The 22,288-nt window shown below is 40.1% G+C and overlaps 1 protein-coding gene across 1 annotated transcript; it reads left to right on the forward strand.

Annotated features, from left to right (window-relative positions):
* The first annotated feature begins 4,718 nt into the window (after positions 1–4,718).
* LOC124134862 (leucine repeat adapter protein 25-like) lies at positions 4,719–18,728 on the forward strand. The gene is made up of 2 exons (XM_046499937.2): positions 4,719–5,146; positions 16,423–18,728. The coding sequence occupies exons 1-2, from the start codon at positions 4,832–4,834 to the stop codon at positions 16,729–16,731; spliced, it is 624 nt and encodes a 207-aa protein (XP_046355893.1). The 5' UTR covers positions 4,719–4,831; the 3' UTR covers positions 16,732–18,728.
* Positions 18,729–22,288: the final 3,560 nt, after the last annotated feature.

Here is a 22,288-nt window from a genome sequence, read left to right on the forward strand (position 1 = left end):
GGAATAATTTGCGATTAACGTTTTAGAATGGAGTACCTTCTCTGAACAAAGCGTATGGTGAAGATTTTACCACCGCATCGAACGGTTTACATTCCTTTCTGGTCAGTACAGGAAGCCCTGGTAAAATCTAAACAGCGCTTCATTGACCACGCCGGCCTGATGTTGTCATACTGAATACTGACAACAGTGACGGGTCTGTGTTGTGAAACCCAATGACAAACAAACAATGTCCTTGGACTTGAAATGCTCACGATCGTGTATCGTATCCTCATTCTTCAAACCGGAAACAGGAATCGGATGTGTTACAGTATGTAACCTAATAAAATAGGAATCGAATGTGTTACTGTATGTGAGATAATAGTGGGGTGGGGCGTCATGCCTCATAAAGCTGTGTGGTACACACGGGTGGGGCGTCATGCCTCATAAAGCTGTGTGGTACACACGGGTGGGGTGTCATGCATCATGAAGCTGTGTGGTACACACGGGTGGGGTGTCATGCATCATGAAGCTGTGTGGTACACACGGGTGGGGTGTCATGCATCATGAAGCTGTGTGGTACACACGGGTGGGGTGTCATGCATCATGAAGCTGTGTGGTACACACGGGTGGGGTGTCATGCATCATGAGGCTGTGTGGTACACACGGGTGGGGTGTCATGCATCATGAAGCTGTGTGGTACACACGGGTGGGGTGTCATGCATACCGAGGCTGTGTGGTACACACGGGTAAGGTGTCATGCATCATGAGGCTGTGTGGTACACACGGGTGGGGTGTCATGCATCATGAAGCTGTGTGGTACACACGGGTGGGGTATCATGAAGCTGTGTGGTACACACGGTAGGGGTGTCATGCATCATGAAACTGTGTGGTACAAACGGGTGGGTGTCATGCATCATGAAGCTGTGTGGTACACACGGGTGGGTGTCATGCATCATGAAGCTGTGTGGTACACACGGGTGGGGTGTCAGGCATCATGAAGCTGTGTGGTACTCACGGGTGGGGTGTCAGGCATCATGAAACTGTGTGGTACACACGGGTGGGGTGTCATGCATCATGAAGCTGTGTGGTACACACGGGTGGGGTGTCATGCATCATGAAGCTGTGTGGTACACACGGGTGGGGTGTCATGCATCATGAAGCTGTGTGGTACACACGGGTGGGGTGTCATGCATCATGAAGCTGTGTGGTACACACGGGTGGGTCGTCATGCATCATGAAGCTGTGTGGTACACACGGGTGAGGTGTCATGCATCACGAAGCTGTGTGGTACACACGGGTGGGGTGTCATGCATCATGAGGCTGTGTGGTACACACGGGTGAAGTGTCATGCATTACGATCGAGTCTAGTGGACGTACGGGTGGTGTGCCATGCACCACGAATCTGTCTTGGACATACGGGTGAAGTGTCATGCATTACGATCGAGTCTAGTGGACGTACTGATGGTGTGCCATGCACCACGAATCTGTCTTGGTCATACGGATGGTGTGTCATGCTTTACGATCGAGTCTTGTGGACATACGGATGGTGTGTCATGCTTTACGATCGAGTTTAGTGGACATACGGATGGTGTGTCATGCTTTACGATCGAGTTTAGTAGATATACGGATGGTGTGTCACGCTCTACGATCGAGTCTAGTGGACATACGGATGGTGTGTCATGCTTTACGATCGAGTCTAGTGGACATACGGATGGTGTGTCATGCTTTACGATCGAGTCTAGTGGGCATACGGATGGTGTGTCATGCTTTACGATCGAGTTTAGTAGATATACGGATGGTGTGTCACGCTCTACGATCGAGTCTAGTGGACATACGGATGGTGTGTCATGCTTTACGATCGAGTCTAGTGGACATACGGATGGTGTGTCATGCTTTACGATCGAGTCTAGTGGGCATACGGATGGTGTGTCATGCTTTACGATCGAGTCTAGTGGACATACAGATGGTGTGTCATGCTTTACGATCGAGTTTAGTGGACGTACGGATGGTGTGTCATGCTTTACGATCGAGTCTAGTGGACGTACGGATGGTGTGTCATACATTACGATCGAGTCTAGTGGGCATACGGATGGTGTGTCATGCTTTACGATCGAGTCTAGTGGACATACGGATGGTGTGTCATGCTTTACGAACGAGTTTAGTGGACATACGGATGGTGTGTCATGCTTTACGATCGAGTCTAGTGGACATACGGATGGTGGGCCATGTATAACGATCGAGTCTAGTGGACGTACGGATGGTGTGTCATGCTTTACGATCGAGTCTAGTGGACATACGGATGTTGTGTCATGCATTGCGATCGAGTCTAGTGGACGTACGGATGGTGTGTCATGCACCAAGAGACTGTCTTGGACACACGGGTGAAGTGTCATGCATCACGATCGAGTCTAGTGGACGTACTGATGGTGTGCCATGCACCACGAATCTGTCTTGGACATACGGGTGAAGTGTCATGCATTACGATCGAGTCTAGTGGACGTACGGATGGTGTGCCATGCACCACGAATCTGTCTTGGACATACGGATGGTGTGTCATGCTTTACGATCGAGTCTAGTGGAAATACGGATGGTGTGTCATGCTTTACGATCGAGTCTAGTGGACATACGGATGGTGTGTCATGCTTTACGATCGAGTTTAGTGGACATACGGATGGTGTGTCATGCTCTACGATCGAGTCTAGTGGACATACGGATGGTGTGTCATGCATTACGATCGAGTCTAGTGGACGTACGGATGGTGTGCCATGCACCATGAATCTGTCTTGGACATACGGGTGAAGTGTCATGCATTACGATCGAGTCTAGTGGACGTACGGATGGTGTGCCATGCACCACGAATCTGTCTTGGACATACGGATGGTGTGTCATGCTTTACGATCGAGTCTAGTGGACATACGGATGGTGTGTCATGCTTTACGATCGAGTCTTGTGGACATACGGATGGTGTGTCATGCTTTACGATCGAGTCTAGTGGACATACGGATGGTGTGTCATGCTTTACGATCGCGTCTAGTGGAAATACGGATGGTGTGTCATGCTTTACGATCGAGTCTTGTGGACATACGGATGGTGTGTCATGCTTTACGATCGAGTCTAGTGGACATACGGATGGTGTGTCATGCTCTACGATCGCGTCTAGTGGACATACGGATGGTGTGTCATGCTTTACGATCGAGTCTAGTGGACATACGGATGGTGTGTCATGCTTTACGATCGAGTCTAGTGGACATGCGGATGGTGTGTCATGCATAACGATCGACTCTAGTGGACGTACGGATGGTGTGTCATGCATTACGATCGAGTCTAGTGGACGTACGGATGGTGTGTCATGCATTACGATCGAGTCTAGTGGACGTACGGATGGTGTGTCATGCACCAAGAGACTGTCTTGGACACACGGGTGAAGTGTCATGCATCACGATCGTGTCTAGTGGACATACGGGTGGTGTGTCATGCTTTACGATCGAGTTTAGTGGACATACGGATGGTGTGTCATGCTTTACGATCGAGTCTAGTGGACATACGGATGTTGTGTCATGCATTACGATCGAGTCTAGTGGACATACGGATGGTGGGTCATGCATAACGATCGACTCTAGTGGACGTACGGATGGTGTGTCATGCTTTACGATCGAGTCTAGTGGACGTACGGATGGTGTGTCATGCTTTACGATCGAGTCTAGTGGACATACGGATGTTGTGTCATGCATTACGATCGAGTCTAGTGGACATACGGATGGTGTGTCATGCTTTACGATCGAGTCTAGTTGACATACGGATGGTGTGTCATGCTTTACGATCGAGTTTAGTGGACATACGGATGTTGTGTCATGTTTTACAATCGAGTCTAGTGGACATACGGATGGTGTGTCATGCATTACGATCGAGTCTAGTGGACATACGGATAGTGTGTCATGCATTACGATCGAGTCTAGTGGACATACGGATGTTGTGTCATGCATTACGATCGAGTCTAGTGGACGTACGGGTGATGTGTCATGCACCAAGAGACTGTCTTGGACACACGGGTTAAGTGTCATGCATCACGATCGATTCTAGTGGACGTACGGGTGGTGTGTCATGCATCACGAGTCTGTCTTGGACACACGGGTGAAGTGTCATGCTTTACGATCGAGTCTAGTGGACATACGGATGGTGTGTCGTGCATCATGAAACTGAAGTGGACACGCAGGAGCTGGAGGTTTCTCAAGCCTTATGGTGCGTTACAAATTTTGTATTCGGTCTCGTGTATACCTTTAACTTCATATCATATTATATATCGCGTACATGATACTGATCACGCGAAGTTTTAAAGATAGATAATTGATACATTCGATATAGTATCTTACTATTTATACAAAAAAGAAGAAGTTAAAGCGCTTTGTTTAGAGGGCCAATTTAGAGGGACTATATATAAACAGCCCAGTTCCCATGACCAGTGTGGGTTATTGGAACTACTATTAGATTGTATACGCATGATGTGTGAAATTGGGATATAGCATAATGAGGGAATCAGTAACTGTTGGATTGATGTATTTCATTAAAAAATGACTCAACATAGTGGGTTTTGAAGACTGGAAAATAATTTGTTATGACTCCCAATTGGCTCGATCCTTGTCCCTTCTTCTATACCATTAGCCTCAAATTACGCTTTCGCGCACCTGCTCGTTACTGAAACGAGTTGCCACAGCAGTTACTTCCCTTCGCAGAGAGGGCGCAGTGCGAGCGTAAGACGGCCGAGTGAAACTTCAGAAACTTTGAGTTTTGACGAACATTCGTTCGATGCCAACTGTGTGTCATGACAGCCGATTGGGCTGACCGAATCACATAGATGTCTGAAGACAACGACCCCCAGTCGACCATGTCGCAAATACCCGGTTTACCGCCTCTACCCCGGTGTTTTAGCGGCTTGCTTGGGTCGGATAGTTCTCAGTGGCGAGAGACGGAAAAGATGCACACTTTAAAGGCAAACCTGTTAGAGGAGCTGGCCCAAGAGTCACTTTGTGAGTCGGACCAGGGGGACAGCGGAACCCCACCCACGTCAAATGGTGTGAACGGTGAGGTGGAGTCTCCGAGTTCTACGCCTCATCCTGTATCGTCATTTTCCAGACTCAACGCATCACTCACAACACTCAGGAGAGAAATGGTAGGTTTCAGGTGTACCTCGGTATAACGCGCCAGGAAGGGTACATTGTAACCATGTTAATCATGTGTGGATTAGTGTCAGTGTTTACGATATAGACCTACAGTATATGTTATTTATCATGTATATAATTATTCGCTCATCACATACATTGCAACATGTTATAATATAATTGAACATTTTATATTTTTATGTATACAGTCAAGCATAGTTGTGTCGAACTTTGATGTGTCCAACCAACTGTTATCTGAAGTAAAATTTCTTTATTCATCATTTTCGGTTGTGTCGAACCTCGGCAAACTCCAATTATTTACGTAGGTCCCTTCAACTTTGACACAACAGTGTTTGAATGTATAAGTCGTTATTTATCTTTAATCCCTTCTACAGTTACCATTTCATTTATATTTAAGACACCTACCATAAGTAGAAACTAACTCTTTAAGTCGCTAGTATATAATCGTCATGTGTATAGGAACCCCTGAAAAAATGTAATTTCAGTGAATCCTATGAATTTATTTTTTTAACATTATCGATCAATGAGCTTCACTGGGGTTTTCCTACTGCCTGTCAGTCCCTATTAATATGTATAATGGTATGCTGTGTTGATATCCGCGTTGATATCCAAATGATTCTTCCAAATTGTTTCAGTTTGTAAACAGTATTAAATAATCATTGTCTTCGGTGTAAGTACAGCTAACCAGATTCAATGGCAGAGAGATAAGTGATGCCATTTGATTGTGGTGTTATGGTAAGGGAACAGGCAATGATATAAATATCAGTGCAATAAGGTCCCTTAAGACTAGTGTCATACGAGGGGCGTTCAATAAGTTTTGCAATTTCAATATAAGACCAAGTTGCAGAATATCTTTTGCACTTTTATTTTTCAATATAATCTCCATTCACCTCAATACACTTATTCCATTTGTCCTTCAAGCTTTTAATACCACTTTTATAGAAATCCACAGATTGGCCCTCTAACCATGCCTCTGTGACAGCCTTTATATCCTCGGCATCCCCGATGAGTCTTCCACATTGGGCAGATTTCATTTGCCGGAACAGGAAATAGTCACTGGGGGCTAAGTCTGGGCTGTACAGTTAAATCACCCACCCTACAGCCCAGACTTAGCCCCTATTTACAGGCCACCATAGGCAAAATATTGGTGAGTGTGGCTTTTAACAACGAACAAAACCAAAGTGGTAAATGTCTGACTAGCAACAGTTTGGTTTTCCACAATGAACTGAACTGACACATCATGATGTAACTAGAACTCTTAACGTCAGCACTAAAACCAACTCACTCTTGTTATAGAAGCAAGCATAGCTCCCAGTTAGCTGCATAATGGTGTAAAATATCCAAAATAAATCACCACTACCCAATTAATTTTGAGTTGCTTGCGTACAAATATGCATAATATATTTTTTTTAACCCAATATAACAACAATTTGCATATTTACCCATTGTATCTTTTTTAACTTATATTTCTGTTCAGACCTTTATTGAGTGATTGAATGCAGGCTTCACACCTACATGAACCCTACTGCAGTGAATAATGCATTAATAAGGCACTATGTCTCACTTATAGTTAATGAGACATGTTTATCGCTGTTGTGAGTTCATGTGGCATGTTACACGCTTAAAAATTGGGGCAGGGCACGAATGGATACAAATTACAAGTCGCCTGAAACAGCATGTGTGCATTAATATCTACACATTGGAGTAATAGTACCCAATAGACTGGACCCTAGGGAGTTAAATATGTTGAATACCCAAAGAGGAGTATCAGTTCTCAGTGTGATTGATGGATAACTTGTGAGTAATGATTAAACATATTAAAAATTATTATCTGAAGCCCTGGGCAAGGGGCTGTCCACGACAGGGGGCGGTCGGGTAGCCTAGTGGTTAAAGCGTTCGCTCGTCACGTCAAAGACCCGGGGTTCAATTCCCGACATGGGTACAATGTGTGAAGCCCATTTCTGGTGTCCCCCGCCGTGATATTGCTGGAATATTGCTAAAAGCGGCGCAAAACCATACTCACTCTCTCACTCACTGTCCACGACAGTAACTTTCATTTGAGTGCAGTTATAGATTAGCACAATAATATCAAAAGAAATAATTGTAATGTCTCTAATAAATGTCATTTCTGAGAAATGGTTGAAAATAATGAGCCTGTGCACTCGATAGAAGAAATACTGTACTAGGGACAAATTATATCATTTTAAGTGAACGTGTGCAGCACTTGATGCTGAGGTTTTGTCTGCAGTAAGATGCATCATTAATGGAACTAAACTTCTGTCATGTCCTCAAACATAAATGTCAAATGTTTTGATTGACGATGTCAGCTGGTGTGTTTGATATATGCTCTGTTAACTGACACTTTAGTTGTATTATCAGGATCAAAATGCAGCAGTTACCTTTCACTTCAGTGCAATACCGCGTACAGTATAACGATTAGTAGATACAACTCAAAAGAAGTTTGAAAGAATTGGTTGTTCTTTAACTTCTTTTGAGTAGTATATATAAGCATGATACATATTACCAGCTCATGTTCCTTTATGCATTATGTAATCTATTTTTGTGTGTTATGGAAAGATTAAGTTACAGCTGATTATGAAATTTGGGTGTTTCCAGTAAGTACCAAGGATTACTTAGTGCGTAATCCTTAAAGCAGGGCCATTATCATAGTGTATCGATCCTTGCAAAACCTCATTAAGTGGGATTAGGGTCTTATGTCCAAGGTCAAGCATGAAGCACCTTGCTTTAACTGTTATTCTTGTTTTATTGGGGATTGATAAATGTTGAAATATTGTCTGCATATGGTCAGATGATACAAGGAATTTATTTTTTAATTTGTGAGCATTAATGACAGTGATTCTCCAAAATTACATCACCTCGCTGACTTGGTTGATGCATGTCATCGTATCCAGATTGCCTGGATTGATGTTCATGATATCAATCACTGGATTGTCTGGTCCAGACTCAATTATTTACAGACCACTGTCATATAGCTGGAATATTGCTAAGTGTGGCGTTAAACAGACCAAAAAAAAACATTACTTAACATGCTTAAACATGTCTAACAGAGAATAAATAATTGTGAATTTGGGTGACACTACCTTCCTCATGTTCTTTGAAATATATTGTCTTTTTCTAGAACATATAATTTTTCAAGATATTCTATTTGTTTTGGTATTAGAAGGGTGACCATTTTTCTTGATTTAGTCCAAGACATTAAAACTGCCCACTACTGTGTTTGCAAACCTTTTACGCCCAATGGAATCTGTTTCAGCGTTTCTGGTGTCTCCAGACATGATATTGCTAAAAGTGGCGTAAAACCATACTCGCTCACTGTTTCAGCGGATAAACAAGACTGGTTATTCTCTGGCATTGATGTAATATATTTAAAAAAGGACAACTAAAAGAATCTGATATTTTAGTCATTTGTTTGAGTTCATTGTGATGATGCTAATCATGCTGGTGTTACATATCTGTCATATATACTACTCAAAAAAGTGAAGGACTAACCAGTTCTTTCATATTGTTATATAGGGCGGTCGGGTAGCCTAGTGGATTAAGCGTTCGCTCGTCACGCCGAAGACCCGGGTTCGATTCCCGACATGGGTACAATGTGTGAAGCCCATTTCTGGTGCCCCCCGCCGTGATATTGCTGGAATATTGCTAAAAGCGGCGTAAAACCATACTCACTCACTCATATTGTTATAGTCAATCTGTCCTTAGCTGTTTTTGAGTAATATACAGTAAACTCTGTTTATTACGAAGACGGTTATTACGAACTGACTGATACAATTTTTTAACAAACTGTTTTTTTTTGTCCCGGCCATTTGGTGTATATATGTTGTATATATACTTGTAACGAATTACGGTTACAACGAACTTAAATTAGTTGTCCCTATAAGTTTGTTATAACCGTTGTTTACTGTAGTATATTTGACAATCAATGAGACTCAGAAAGCTAGCACTGAACTGATAATTGGATATGTTTCATCAAAAGATTAGAAGCATGTAAATATTCCTTGATCCTTTGAATGCTCACTGTTAGTTGATAAAGCGAAATGAACTGAATTGTAAGGAAAAGACTATGATCTTCACAGCTGTAGGCTTCCAAATTACATGTCCACTGCAAATATGACCAGTGCTGACCCACATTTTTAGTCTCTGTGTCATCACTTTGAAGTTTACCATCTGAGAAAGTGATGCCCAGTGTTATAGTGAGGGAGTAGTGATTGATAAGGGTGTGCCTGGCTCTACTGGTTGAGGGAGAGCGGGATGAGGTATGAGCACATCTCTACCACAGTGAACATGTTGTAGGAAGATAGTGTCAGGGTGATAAGGAGTGTTGGGTTACAGCAGCTCTGCAGTGGCTCATCAACCAATCTCCTCAACTCTAGTGATATTGATGTAAAATACACATGGTACATGTGGTAGGAAAACTGGTTTTAATATATATAGTGGAACAGACCACTCACGGCCAATGAGAATGATCAGTTTGAATGTTGTTTTGCACCAGCAGAAAATTAATAAAAACAATCAAGTTTGGATCTGGCAAACCAGTGTCTGAAAGCATTTGCTACGATCCACGCGTTATGAATATGATGACACACTAAGTGCTAATTTGTATGGCCGAACCACCCAATCCCCATATTAAGCATCTCTTTGGACAATCTTTAGAAAAAATTCTGGGCCAAGTTGCACAAAGTAATCATAAGTCTATGTTAAAGTATCAGAGTTACAATCACCTCAGCACCACAATCAGTTTGTGGAAAGGACCCCTGACGTGTAATTTCCATAGGGAGAACAATACAAGTACTTTTTCCACTAAGTATCTTGTAAAGTCATAAAAAAAATTCAAATTAAGTAAAATCGTAGTACTGTATTCAACGTAATAAGCACCCAGGGCGCTCTAAAAATTAAAAATAGGGGGCTCTTATTAGAATATAATTTTAGTGAGAAAAAGACAGAGTTGAAAGATCGAAAATTTCGTGGTTTATGCTGACAACCTGAATGAAATGATACAAAAGGAAAGTGTGTGCGTATTATACACGACAGATATATCTTCCAGAATTTAAATGCCCATAATTAAGGGTGCATATAACACACGAGTGCATATAATACACGAATAAATAAGTCTTGTGTCCATTGATCAATAGGAAGGGGTGCAAATTGCGATTGTTCACCTGCCAATATATAAACAAATATCGCCGTGGGCACTTATTAGAGTGGGGCGCTTATTGTATCGAATACGGTAGTAGATTTCTGTTAAAATTGTTATGTTATTTAGTCATGTTAAGTGATTTCCATAGACAATATCTAGATGGTGGCATATTGAACATTGTTGAAGGGCTAAGAAATGTTACTGGTCTTTATTTTGACAGTGGGAGACTGGCAGACTGAAAATGTCTTTGATATTTTATCGTTGCTAAGATTATATTAGCGGACACCTGTAAAGGTTATCACCAGAAAGTTGTATAACTTGGAAGCTAATCTGTTGTAAACGTTTATCAGTATCTGTAAAATAGCATGGTTCAGGTTATTTGGAAATAATCTGCAAACTCTGACATATCGTGAGTCACATACACATGTGCTGGAAATCTGAGATATTGACATGGATTCCTGCCAGGCTTTTGGAGAAAATATGAAGAGTCAGGGTGTTGGTCCAAGTTGCATATGTGTGTCACTCATCAATGGTTTGAAGATGCATGATTTACCTTTATTAACTGAACTCTGTTTCATATGGCACTATTTCCCAAAATGTGACATTTATTTCCCTGTCCCCTGCATGCACATTTGTATTTAAACAAGAAGGCTTTCCAATTAGCAATGCACTGCCTAAGAGATTTTCTTTGCAGCTCATGATACGTTATACTCTTGGTAGGGTGGGGTACAGAATGATGTTGGTCAGCGCTTTGGGAACTGTACACGCAAAGCTGACAGATTGGTTTGAAACAGGATGGGTGGCACATGTCAGTAAGTCAGGATGGGTGTGTTAATGTGGAAACATTAGAATTTGTAATTGTAAAACAGATATGAAATTGATTGGGTGAGAGGGTAAAAAACTTATGCCTGTGAATTCCTGACTATCTTGAATTAGAAGTTTCATCGGTTATTTTTGACACAGTGATTATGGAAAACGTGGAAAATACTTCAATGACTTTGATGATAATTTGAGTGGGTGAGCGAGTATGGTTTTTCCCCGCTTTTAGCAATATTTCAGAAATGCCATGTCAGGGAACACCAGAAATGGGCTTCACACAATGTACGCATGTGGGAAACAAACCCAGGTCTTTGGCGTGACGAATGAACGCTTTAACCATTCAACTACCCAACCAACCCGATAGTAACTTGACGACGATGATGATGATGATGATCATCATCATCATCATCATCATCATCATCATCATGAAGTCAACTAGATGTACAGCTATCAAAGCTATTCCCAAGTACCAAATGTATTCTGGGAATAACTAGAGCTTTAAAATTAACCGTGCATGCTAACAGTGATGACATATTTTATATTATAACATTTAACTGAATTATTTATAGATCAGTCATGAAACAGAACATCATTAATAAAAAAATAAATCTGGACGCAATTCCTATTTTCCTCCACATATTCTCAAAGTACAGGAGAACGTGCTGCTGGCTGAGATTGACAGGTAGTAACCCTATATCTATATCATTGGGTATCATTACTACTGGCAAACAGGAGTAATGCCCAAGGGGCTTGTCGGATATGGAAATTCACAGCAAAACAAAACAGGGCCTTTTTGTTGTGGGAGTGAAAAGATTAGTCTCCAATTACACCTTATAGTGAAATGCTTCGCTTGTCTCTGAGGTGCGCCTTCCAACGTCTTTACATGGTTACTGATGCAAGCAGCCAGGCACAAAGACTCCTGTGTGATACAAATAGTCCAGCAGGGTTGTACCAGTATTGATGGGCTTCAAAATGAATAATGAGCCATGTTTATTACAGTTTAAGACCATTTGCAAAGCTGAAATGAGCGTAATGGGAATAGTGATTTCTGTGTGATTGGGTTTGATTGGGGCACTTTGGTGAAGGGTTTTGTCCGAATTCGGCAGGTGGGTGATTATGCACCATTGTAGATCAGGTTGAGTTTCAGATTTTGTTTTTGTGCAGTTGTACATGCTCTGCTGTTCAGCTGCTGTGCATTCATTATGCATAAAGGGACAATAGTGGAATTGCTGTTTTGCATACAGTTTCTCACTCATGCATACAGCTGTACGATTTCCATGTTCAGGGGGAAAAATCTGTATTTGTAAGATAAAATTTGATTTTGTTTTACAGTTTTCTTTTTATATCTAGGTTATGTGTTTTATCAGTGTTTATGGTGATAATTTTTAGGCTTATGGATCCATTAACCCCAGTAAATTGAACATGCATGTGAAACATATTCTAAAAAAACTAAAGTAATAATAATTTTTTTTATATCCTGTTGAATTAGTGTTGCCAGCTTGACAAACTGCAGTTCACATAGCAATATAGTTTTATCATGTTATGAACGTTTTAATTACAGATAATGTTTTTATTTCCAAACATGATTAGCATTTTTCACACATAAATCAATAAAGCACGAAATAAAAAAAGTCTGGGCTTAAATGAAAAGTAATTACCGGTATATTGACGACAACAAATATGACTTTTTTTCTGTGGAGCATAAGTGTGATCCTGGCTGTATATGATCATCTCCATTGGTACACAAGCAGTGATTGCTGAGCATACGGAGTGACAATAAACTCGTTGAGTCACTGGACAGTCATTGTAGAAATATCACAAAGACTTCTCGCATGGCTTGGGTAGCTGTATAGATTTAATTATCGATACAAATCCATATGTTTGATTGTACAACTGAAATGCTGGCATTAGTCATATTGTACTTGTCCCATGGTGTGACATGTGTCACCCGGCACTTGGTGACGGCAGTCATGGTAGCTGACAGTTACAGTCAGCGGCATCTGGCGTCTTAATTATCATATCTGTTGTTGCCATGGTTGTGGGGACTGTCACACCTTATTGGATCCAAAAAGCGCCTTCGTCATTTAAATATATTAGATGACTCAAGTCACAGGTTTTGACTGTGGTCCACTTGGCAAGCGTCATCAATCATGACAAGTAGGAAAAAGAACAAAATCGATACCCTGTTTCGCTTCCTTTCATCAGTAGTTAATAGAACGAAAAGATGATTTGAATGTGTGAAAATTAGGGTAATTGATAGGTAAACAGGATGGTAAACTATAGCTTGGTAAAAATATGGTATGCCTTTTTGAGTTGTGATCGTTTTCTGACCCCACAGTATACTTGTTTGTATGTTGGTTGGTTGATGACTCGCTTAGCAATATTCCAGTTATGTAACGGTGGTCTATAAATAATCAAGTCTGAACCAGACAATCCAGTGACTGACATCATGAGCATCGATTTGGGATATACGATGACATGCATCAACCAAGTCACCAAGTCTGAATCACCATCTGTTCCTGTTAGTCACTTCTTATGACAAACATGGGTTGCTGAACACCAGTTCCAGCCCAGATCTTCACTGGGATACCTCTAGTATAACTCCTATCTCTTAGTGTCGAGGGCAGTCGGTTAGCCTAGTGGTTAAAGCGTTCTCTCGTCATGCCGAAGACCTGGGTTAGATTCCCGACATGGGTACAATGTGTGAAGCCCATTTCTGGTGTCCACCGCCGTGATATTGCAGGAATATTGCTAAAAGTGGTGTAAAACCATACTCACTCACTCACTCACTCACTCACTCACTCACCCTTGGTGTCGATGCTGAAAATGGATCAGAGTGAGAGGGATGAAGTATCAATGGCCACTTTTCTTTATTCAGGTTCTCTTACTGATCTTTGTTCCCAAGACACTGCTCATTGGTCTAAACAGTGTGACAGTAATATGCTTACACTTTTCAAGAGAAAGGCAATCAGCAAAAAACTGACAACTTACTTAGTCAATATTTCCAGTTGGAAAGAAGTCATTTATTGGATATGGATACAAAAGGTCGAAATGAAACTGCCGGCACGATATAGTAATGCCTGATATTTTCTTGTGTTGCTGGTGCCAATGACCATGAGGACGGTCAGAAATGAAACCCATGAGAAACATTATTTGTTTACCTAAAATAGTAAACTGTCGGGCAAAGAAAGCAAAAACCCATGCTTGATGTATAGGATAAACCACACCTCCGAGGTTTTGGTTGAAAATGTAAGACCGTAAGCGAGGGAAAAGACCACGGGACAAAGACCCAAGTTTTATTCCCGAGCTCAAGGTTTTATTTTTTCAACCAAAATCTCGGAGGCGTGCTTTATCCAACTTATCAACCATCTGTCAGGTGAGTTTGTCAGGAACCTAATGCAATATAGGGTAATACGGTGATAGGTTTATAAGCTGACTTAAAATGACATAAACAAGGAATGGTTATTCGATGGCGATGTATTACATGTATTAGATATCATGAGATTCAGGTATCATTGTTGTGTTTAGACCTTAATATTGCAGTGCTTCAGCGACCATTTTAAGCCCAGTCATTTTTTGGTTCAAATCCAATTTGTATAATTTTTTCTTGCCCGCAAGTTTAACATTTCTCGAACCCTGACAAGCAACATCTGGGTGCTTTTGTAAGGACTGTTGCTTATTGGGTTTAGTACAGTATGGGTTTATAGATTTCAGCTTGTGCTGTCACAACACGGTTATCAATTATTGTTTTTCAGAGTTCAGCTTGATTGTTGGTGGTAACAGATGGGTGCTGGCTGAATGTTCCATGGGTTTAAATGTTTTCACTTGTCATGTTTATAATTATATTACATGTGTTGTTATGATGGGGATGTCAGGAATGTCACTGTGTTTACGTTTCAACCGGTGCAAACAGAAGCTGGAATCTGTACGTCAGTGTTAGGGAACATATATTCATGGCTGGTGTGAGTCAGGCGGCAATATTCACAAGTCCCTGGTCAACTATAACAACTGCGAGTGGCCGTAGAACCTGTAGTCTCAGTTAAGATGAGGGGATCCTACCTAGTTTTTGATTACAGGGACAAGCACTCGGTATGCGAAATAAGCACCTGCCCGGTAGCCCATGGCTACAAATTTTTCTTTCTGGCTTGTGAAAATAAAATCAAGGTAGCCCTACTGGCTATCTTAATTTTCTATGTAGTAATGTATCTATATAATATTGTTATTCAACTGTCTCATGTGAAAGTTCGAAACAGGATTATCTTGCCAAAATGATCTACAGCTAGGGCTTTGTCGTGCTTGATCTGGTCGCTTGTCACTCGTTCTGCAAATGACAGAAACCTGTTTGATATTGATAGAAGTTCTAATCTAGCTAAACTTGAAATACATTTTCTCTCTCTTCCACCAGATTTCCCTTTGTATTTGGTAATTGTAAAAAACAAAAAAAATGAGGACGCAAATCTAAAAGTGGCTTAAAAATTATCAAGTGAGCCTGACTGGCAGGTACTGTTGAAAAACTATTTCACACACTGCACTTTTCATGCTTATTTCAAAATGTCACATTGAAGAAATACATTTTTGAAAGTCGACCCTTTCTTCTTATTCAAGAACATGCTGACAATTTCATTTTTTATGGATTTTTGTCACAAATTAAAAAACCAGTTATTCTTTGCAGCTTTTTCATATCAGTTAGATATAAACTGGGCCCTGAGTGTTCATAGCCCCTCAACAGTAGATCCATGTTAAACTATTGAGTTGACTTCAATGGTAGTTCATGACCGGAGTGAACAAATGTGTAAGCCAGAGATAGGTGATTAGCTTGCTTAAAAATAAGTATCTGAAATAAGTCCAGAGATTTGTCTGTCATAAATCCTGGCTGAAATATTTGGACTCACTACCAAGATTTCTGAACATAGCAGATACTGTGTGTTGTTTAGTTCTTTATTAAACCTCACACACACACAACACACACACACACACACACACACACACACACACACACACACACACACACACACACACACACACACACACACACACACACACACACACACACCGTGCATGCATGTCACTATAGAGGTGCAATTATATTGGACGTGACAATAAGCCCCATTTCACCTCACCCCACTCACTCACTGATGTTGGTTCTGGTGAAAAGACATTTTCATGCCCCATGTTATGTAATGATGAAACACGATGAAAGAAAGTGCCATAAACTAGTGACCCAGCTCATTGCCTCACCAACCTTGTCTATTTGTGAGGATTGCATGTAACAGTTAATTTGTGTTTCAGGTGGACCTGCGCCAGCTGGACATGTCACTGTTGTGTCAGCTGTGGTCACTGCATGAAGCCATTCAAGAATACAAGGTGGTCATGCAGGACCGGTACTCCGAGACAAACTCTGAATGTTCCTTCGGGACGGGGATGTCCAGTCGAGTGGGCTCCTTCTCCAGCCTCAACGACGACAGTGACTGGAACGACCAGGACTACCACATGCAGCCTGAACCAGACTACCATCTGGCAAACTCCATACACAGCAGCACGTCCAGCCTCCTTCAGCAGATCAACCAGCTGAAGGAGAGAGTTGATGCAGAGTTCTGATGGCAAACATATGATGACCTTACCATCACCCACATGGTGGTTCCGATACAGGCATACTGTAGTGTGTTCTGCAGTGTCTGTGTGTGATAGGATGTACAGTGCTTGAATATGCCAGGAGTGTTCTGGTTTGAAGACTTGCAAGACGTGCTAAGAGCTTTTGTGGATATCAGGATTTCAAGCCATCATGGCAGCTTGTTTGGCCTCAGGAGTTTTGTATCAACGGAAATTGGTTTGGCTGGAAAATAACTGTTAAATTGTCTTGGATATGCTACTATGCAAACTTCTGGTATAAAGATAGTCTAGCATTCTTTTGGGCAAAGTTCTTCCAGTGTGTTGCTGTTCATCACTCTTTCTTATAATTTGCCCAGGAAATAGTTTTGTCATTTTACAGGCAGGAAAAGAATATGGAAACTATACTGCTCTAAAGAAGTTAAAGAAGACCCAATATTTTCATAAGACTTCAGTTCTTCTGTCATGTCAAAAGACGTTGAAGACATGACAGATTAACTATTGTCATATGAAAACAAATTGGACACATGGGGAAGAAGTCTTCTTATTTTCCTGAACCTAAATTAAAAGATGCCAAGCTGTTATGCATGATGCAATAATAATATACTTGACAAATTTTATGAAAGTGTTTTTGAATTAAAAAAGTCAATACCTGCTCTGGTTGCAAGTTAACAAGTTTACTATGTAGAGTGAAGACCCTACGATGACATATGGTCAACATGTATACTACATTTACTATGTAGAGTGAAGGTCCTAAGTTGGCATATGGTCAACATGTATACTACATGTACTATGTAGAGTGAAGGCCCTACGTTGGCATATGGTCAACATGTATACTACATGTACTATGTAGAGTGAAGGCCCTACGTTGGCATATGGTCAACATGTATACTACATGTACTATGTAGAGTGAAGGCCCTACGTTGGCATATGGTCAACATGTATACTACATGTACTATGTAGAGTGAAGGCCCTACGTTGGCATATGGTCAACATGTATACTACATGTACTATGTAGAGTGAAGGCCCTACGTTGGCATATGGTCAACATGTATACTACATGTACTATGTTGAGTGAAGGCCCTATGTTGGCATATGGTCAACATGTATACTATGTTGAGTGAAGGCCCTACGATGACATGGTCAACGTGGTGGATGACTGTAGATTAGCTACCTCAATACTTACTGTTATCTCAGTTAAAGGTGAATCTATTTATCTTGTTATACACATGCTGTAGATAATTTCTGTATTGGATCTGTAGATATCATGACCATATCACTTTAGTTCATGAGGAACCTTATATATTGTGAAGAAGTGAAAATGTGAAGTTATCTGCAATTTGAAATTGATTTATTTACAATTTCAAAAACTTGAACTCAGTGATGAGCACATGAAGAAAATTGACCAGACATATAAACCTATCAAAATTTGTCAATCTAACTCTGATGTGATACAGGATCTGACATTTTGACTTTTACAACGAAATCAAAATAATCATCATTCTCAGGATGATAGGCCGATAGGATTTCTTTAAAAATTATTTTTTCTGTTTGGTGCAGTTGGTTATCATATTATCAGCTGATTATTGATCTAAAAATGTGGACTTTTAGAAAAAGTGAAAAATGGAAGAAAACTAACCTGAATAATGTATACTACTCAAAAGAAGTCAAAGAACACCTGATTCTTTCATATTACCATCGTTAACGAGTCATGACCTGACAGATTTACTATGGTAATATGAAACAATCAGGTCTTCCATAACTTCTTTGGAGTAGTATATGTATGGCAAGGTTACTTCTGTTGTGGAGAACACTGATTTCTCCGGAAATGTTACAAGTCATGAAATTACAGATATGTAGATAAAGATAACTTGACATGATGATGACAACATAATGGCTGATTGTTGTAGTTTGGTGATCTCTGCTCTGGTGACAACTTTTTATTCTATTTCATGCTTTTACATATGTCAAGATGCAGAGGTGTGGGGGGGGGGGAAGAGTGGGTCAGTCGTCTAAGGTGCCGCAATTCGCTGTGCAGAGTTGCGTCTCTTGGGCATGCCAGAAACCTATGATTGTGGGTTCGAATCCCTGTTTGCCCCGATTATGTTTCTGGGTTTGTCAGCACCATACCCGCGCTCGTGGGTTTCACCGAAGTGGTAATCGTCTGAGACCTGCATCACTTCAGTCTCTCCTCCCACATTAAGCTGACACGCCGTGATATAACTGGAATACTGTTAAAAGCGGCATTAAGCACAACTCACTCACTCACTCACTCACTCACTCAAGATGCAGGAAAGAGATGAAAGAAACATGGAATCGGGATGAATTTAGTCTGTCCTCATCCTTATGAATAGATATCAAAATGACAATAACACAATGCTCAAAATGACCAATTATGTAATCGGTATTAAGAAGTTGTTTGCTGGATAGCATTACATAATTACAAGTGATAGCGGCGCCATCACAGGCAGGTTGTTTGGTTCTCTGATTTATGCTGTCATCTACAGGGTTGATACAGGGAACCATTACCAAACCAAACCATACGGCCAGCAGAACAATCTTCCCTTCATCATAGAGGTTGAGTGGGAAAGGTTGGTGTTTTCGTTGATGAAGGGAAGTATTATGTTGAATCAACATGGACACGGTTGAAGGTTACAAGGCAACATGAATTATCACTATGTCTTCCACATTCTAAAATGGCATCATATTGAATTCGTGCCAATTGAGATTATCTTGTTTTATTTTTGTACGTTTTGTTAACAAACATGAGATTTCTAGTATGTATTATCAATGATGATTTTCCCATGTTTACAGTGGGATAATTCATTCTTTAGTTCATGTCTAGTTAACATTCTCAAGTGTTTCTTGCCCAAAATGTTCCTCCAGTCTAGTTAGGGAACTAGTATTTGACACTCAGTGGGCGGCAGGGGGCTGGGATTTCATCTGAAAAATAAATGTTTGCAGAAAATGCTTGAAAAAATGAATTATGCTTCAGGAAGTTGAAAAAAATGTCTGTCTGCCACAAAAGATACATTGTTGCATGATACGTTTTAAAAAATATAAATTTTTAGATTAAGAGGTTTAATTAAAAGAATAACTGGTTTTGCAGGTGTAGCTGAAAAAATATCCAGTGTCCATACAACCTCCCAGGCAACCCCCCCCCCCTCGAATAACAAATGGTTGGTCCCTTCTGTATGTAGTTGTAGTACAGTGTGTAAGAGGGTTATCTCAGTAAGTAGGGATTATCATGGTTATTTAACATATGCTTAATCTGATAATAATCTTAACACATATGATTGCATTTATATATTGCTTTGTTGAATATAAATATGTGAATTGTGATGTCAAGATCACTATGCATGCTGTCGAATGAGCCTGTAACCATGGAAACATGCATTTAACAATTTAGTGATTATCGTTTATTCTTGACAGTATACTTGCAGCATTATACTGTAACCCTTAATTAAACATGTCATGAAACTTAGTACAACAGATTGGAAATTGGCATCCAAATTTGACCAAAGTTTTATTTTGAACTGCCAAAGGAGCAAACATTGTTGTGTATGGGAGCTACTCTATGTTGTTAGTCCAAGTTTAATCAAAACATTTATCAAAACATTTATGTTTTTCTGCAGCCTAATATCGTTGCTCAGCAAAGGGTTCTGTAGAGGACTATTTCCTCATTCATTGTTTTTTTTCCAACAAGTATGATGTACAGACTAGTGCAGTCTTCGTTAAGTTAGATGTGTGGCATTTCTGTGTCTAGTCATTTTGAAGTCCCCTGTGAGATAGGGTGTTACCATGGTAGAACTATGACATCACACAGTGCCTAGGTCAGTGTTCAAGGATGACTTATGTATATTTTTGTTTTGAATTGACACAATGTGATGTTTCATAACGTGACCTGTATGGAAACAACAAAAATCCAAATATGACTCTGTACTAGCAGTCAAGCACCTGTAATCATGGTAATGAAACTATGCTTGAAAGAATAAAGAGGCTCATTGATACTTCAGCTTAAAATTTGCTACTTAAAGATAATAAGGATTTTTCTTGCTATTGGTTGCTTTGATTTACTTAATGCAGTGACATGCCTGCTTTGTGGTTCTGTGTAGTTAATAATGCTATAGAGAATGTTTAATTGAAGTCCACTTGTCACGTTAAGTGTAACTCACAGTTGTGTACTCATGTCAGAAATAGGAGATATAATGAATGGGGTAGTGTGGGATGCAACAGTTGAAGAAAATCTGTAAAATAATATTTTGATAAAGGGTTTAGATGTTGTGGAATAGTCCTTTATATAGATGTGTGATCTGGTTGTTATGCTTTTGACTTCGGACCTTGCTGAAATGTACACAGGCATCTTCCTTTTGAGAAATTGTTCTTAAATATGATCCGAGGTTATTAAACATGCTCATATTTCTGACATTTTTTATGGCAGTTTTTGTCAACATTATTCATGTAAATGTTTTATCAAACAAACAATTAAAAGGAAAAACATTGCAGTTTTGAAATAAACATGATAAACAAGCAGTTGTGACAGAGGCAGTCTGTGGCTCTTGGGGGGGATCAGAGTTAGGCTTTGTTTCCTGAAGTTGCTGTTGTAGGCGCAGACTCTTTTGTGTTGACACTAAAGCACCACACCCCTCATGCATACACATCACAGGTTTATTTGGCTTCACACTGTATTGTGTTAAGGCAGAATTATTCAGGTTTCATTGACCCTGTTGTGAGGGTGAGCGATAGGATTACTTCTCCTAGTGAAGATAGAGCATGTTGATATGAAACATGTGGCCATTGTTGTATGTTAATGAATTTAGTTGGGTGTTTTTTGTGTTTTTATTCAGTTTTCAGATACATTTACTGATGTAATGAAATTAAAGGTTGAATACTACAATTATAATTTAATATTTATTTCACATTTTTGTCACACGCATACATATGATATAGAAAGCGAAGTAACTTTTAATTTAAAGAAATAAAACACGCAACAAATTTCTTTAATTTAATTTACATATTTCACTTTTCACTGCTTATTAGTGATCTCTTTTAGAGAATGTTTTCTCAAGTTTCTATCAAAAGATTGAAAGTGGATACCCTTGAACTGGAATAATAATAATTACTTGGCCTAATTGTCTTTCATGGAACATTTGTTTTTGTTTTTATTTTCCGTTCTGAAATAATGCATTTAATATGTGAAATACTTGTTCTGGTACCATTGGAAAAATTAATATCAGTTTTTATTAATGTAAGCCAGATAAATCTTACCTTGCTTATTTCACTTAGAAAATAGACAGCCTTTGAAAGAATATTTGAGTGTTTTTCAAGGAAGTACAGAATATATTGACATTTCACACCTCTGTGAGCACGGAAAGAGCTTCTGTATGTAGGTTAGTAGTAGTGTCCGAGGAGTAACATTCCATTGTGTCATAGTTTACTGTGGTTTCTTGTGCTTATCTAGCATGTCAGGCCAGACCAATTTATTTGCTTGTACACATTTTCTTGGTCAATATGCTGTGAAAGGAATGGCAAAATATTGTGATAGTTA

This window comes from Haliotis rufescens, unplaced genomic scaffold (genome assembly GCF_023055435.1).
Source record: "Haliotis rufescens isolate VD_foot unplaced genomic scaffold, xgHalRufe1.0.p SCAF_3, whole genome shotgun sequence".
NCBI lineage: Eukaryota > Metazoa > Mollusca > Gastropoda > Lepetellida > Haliotidae > Haliotis > Haliotis rufescens.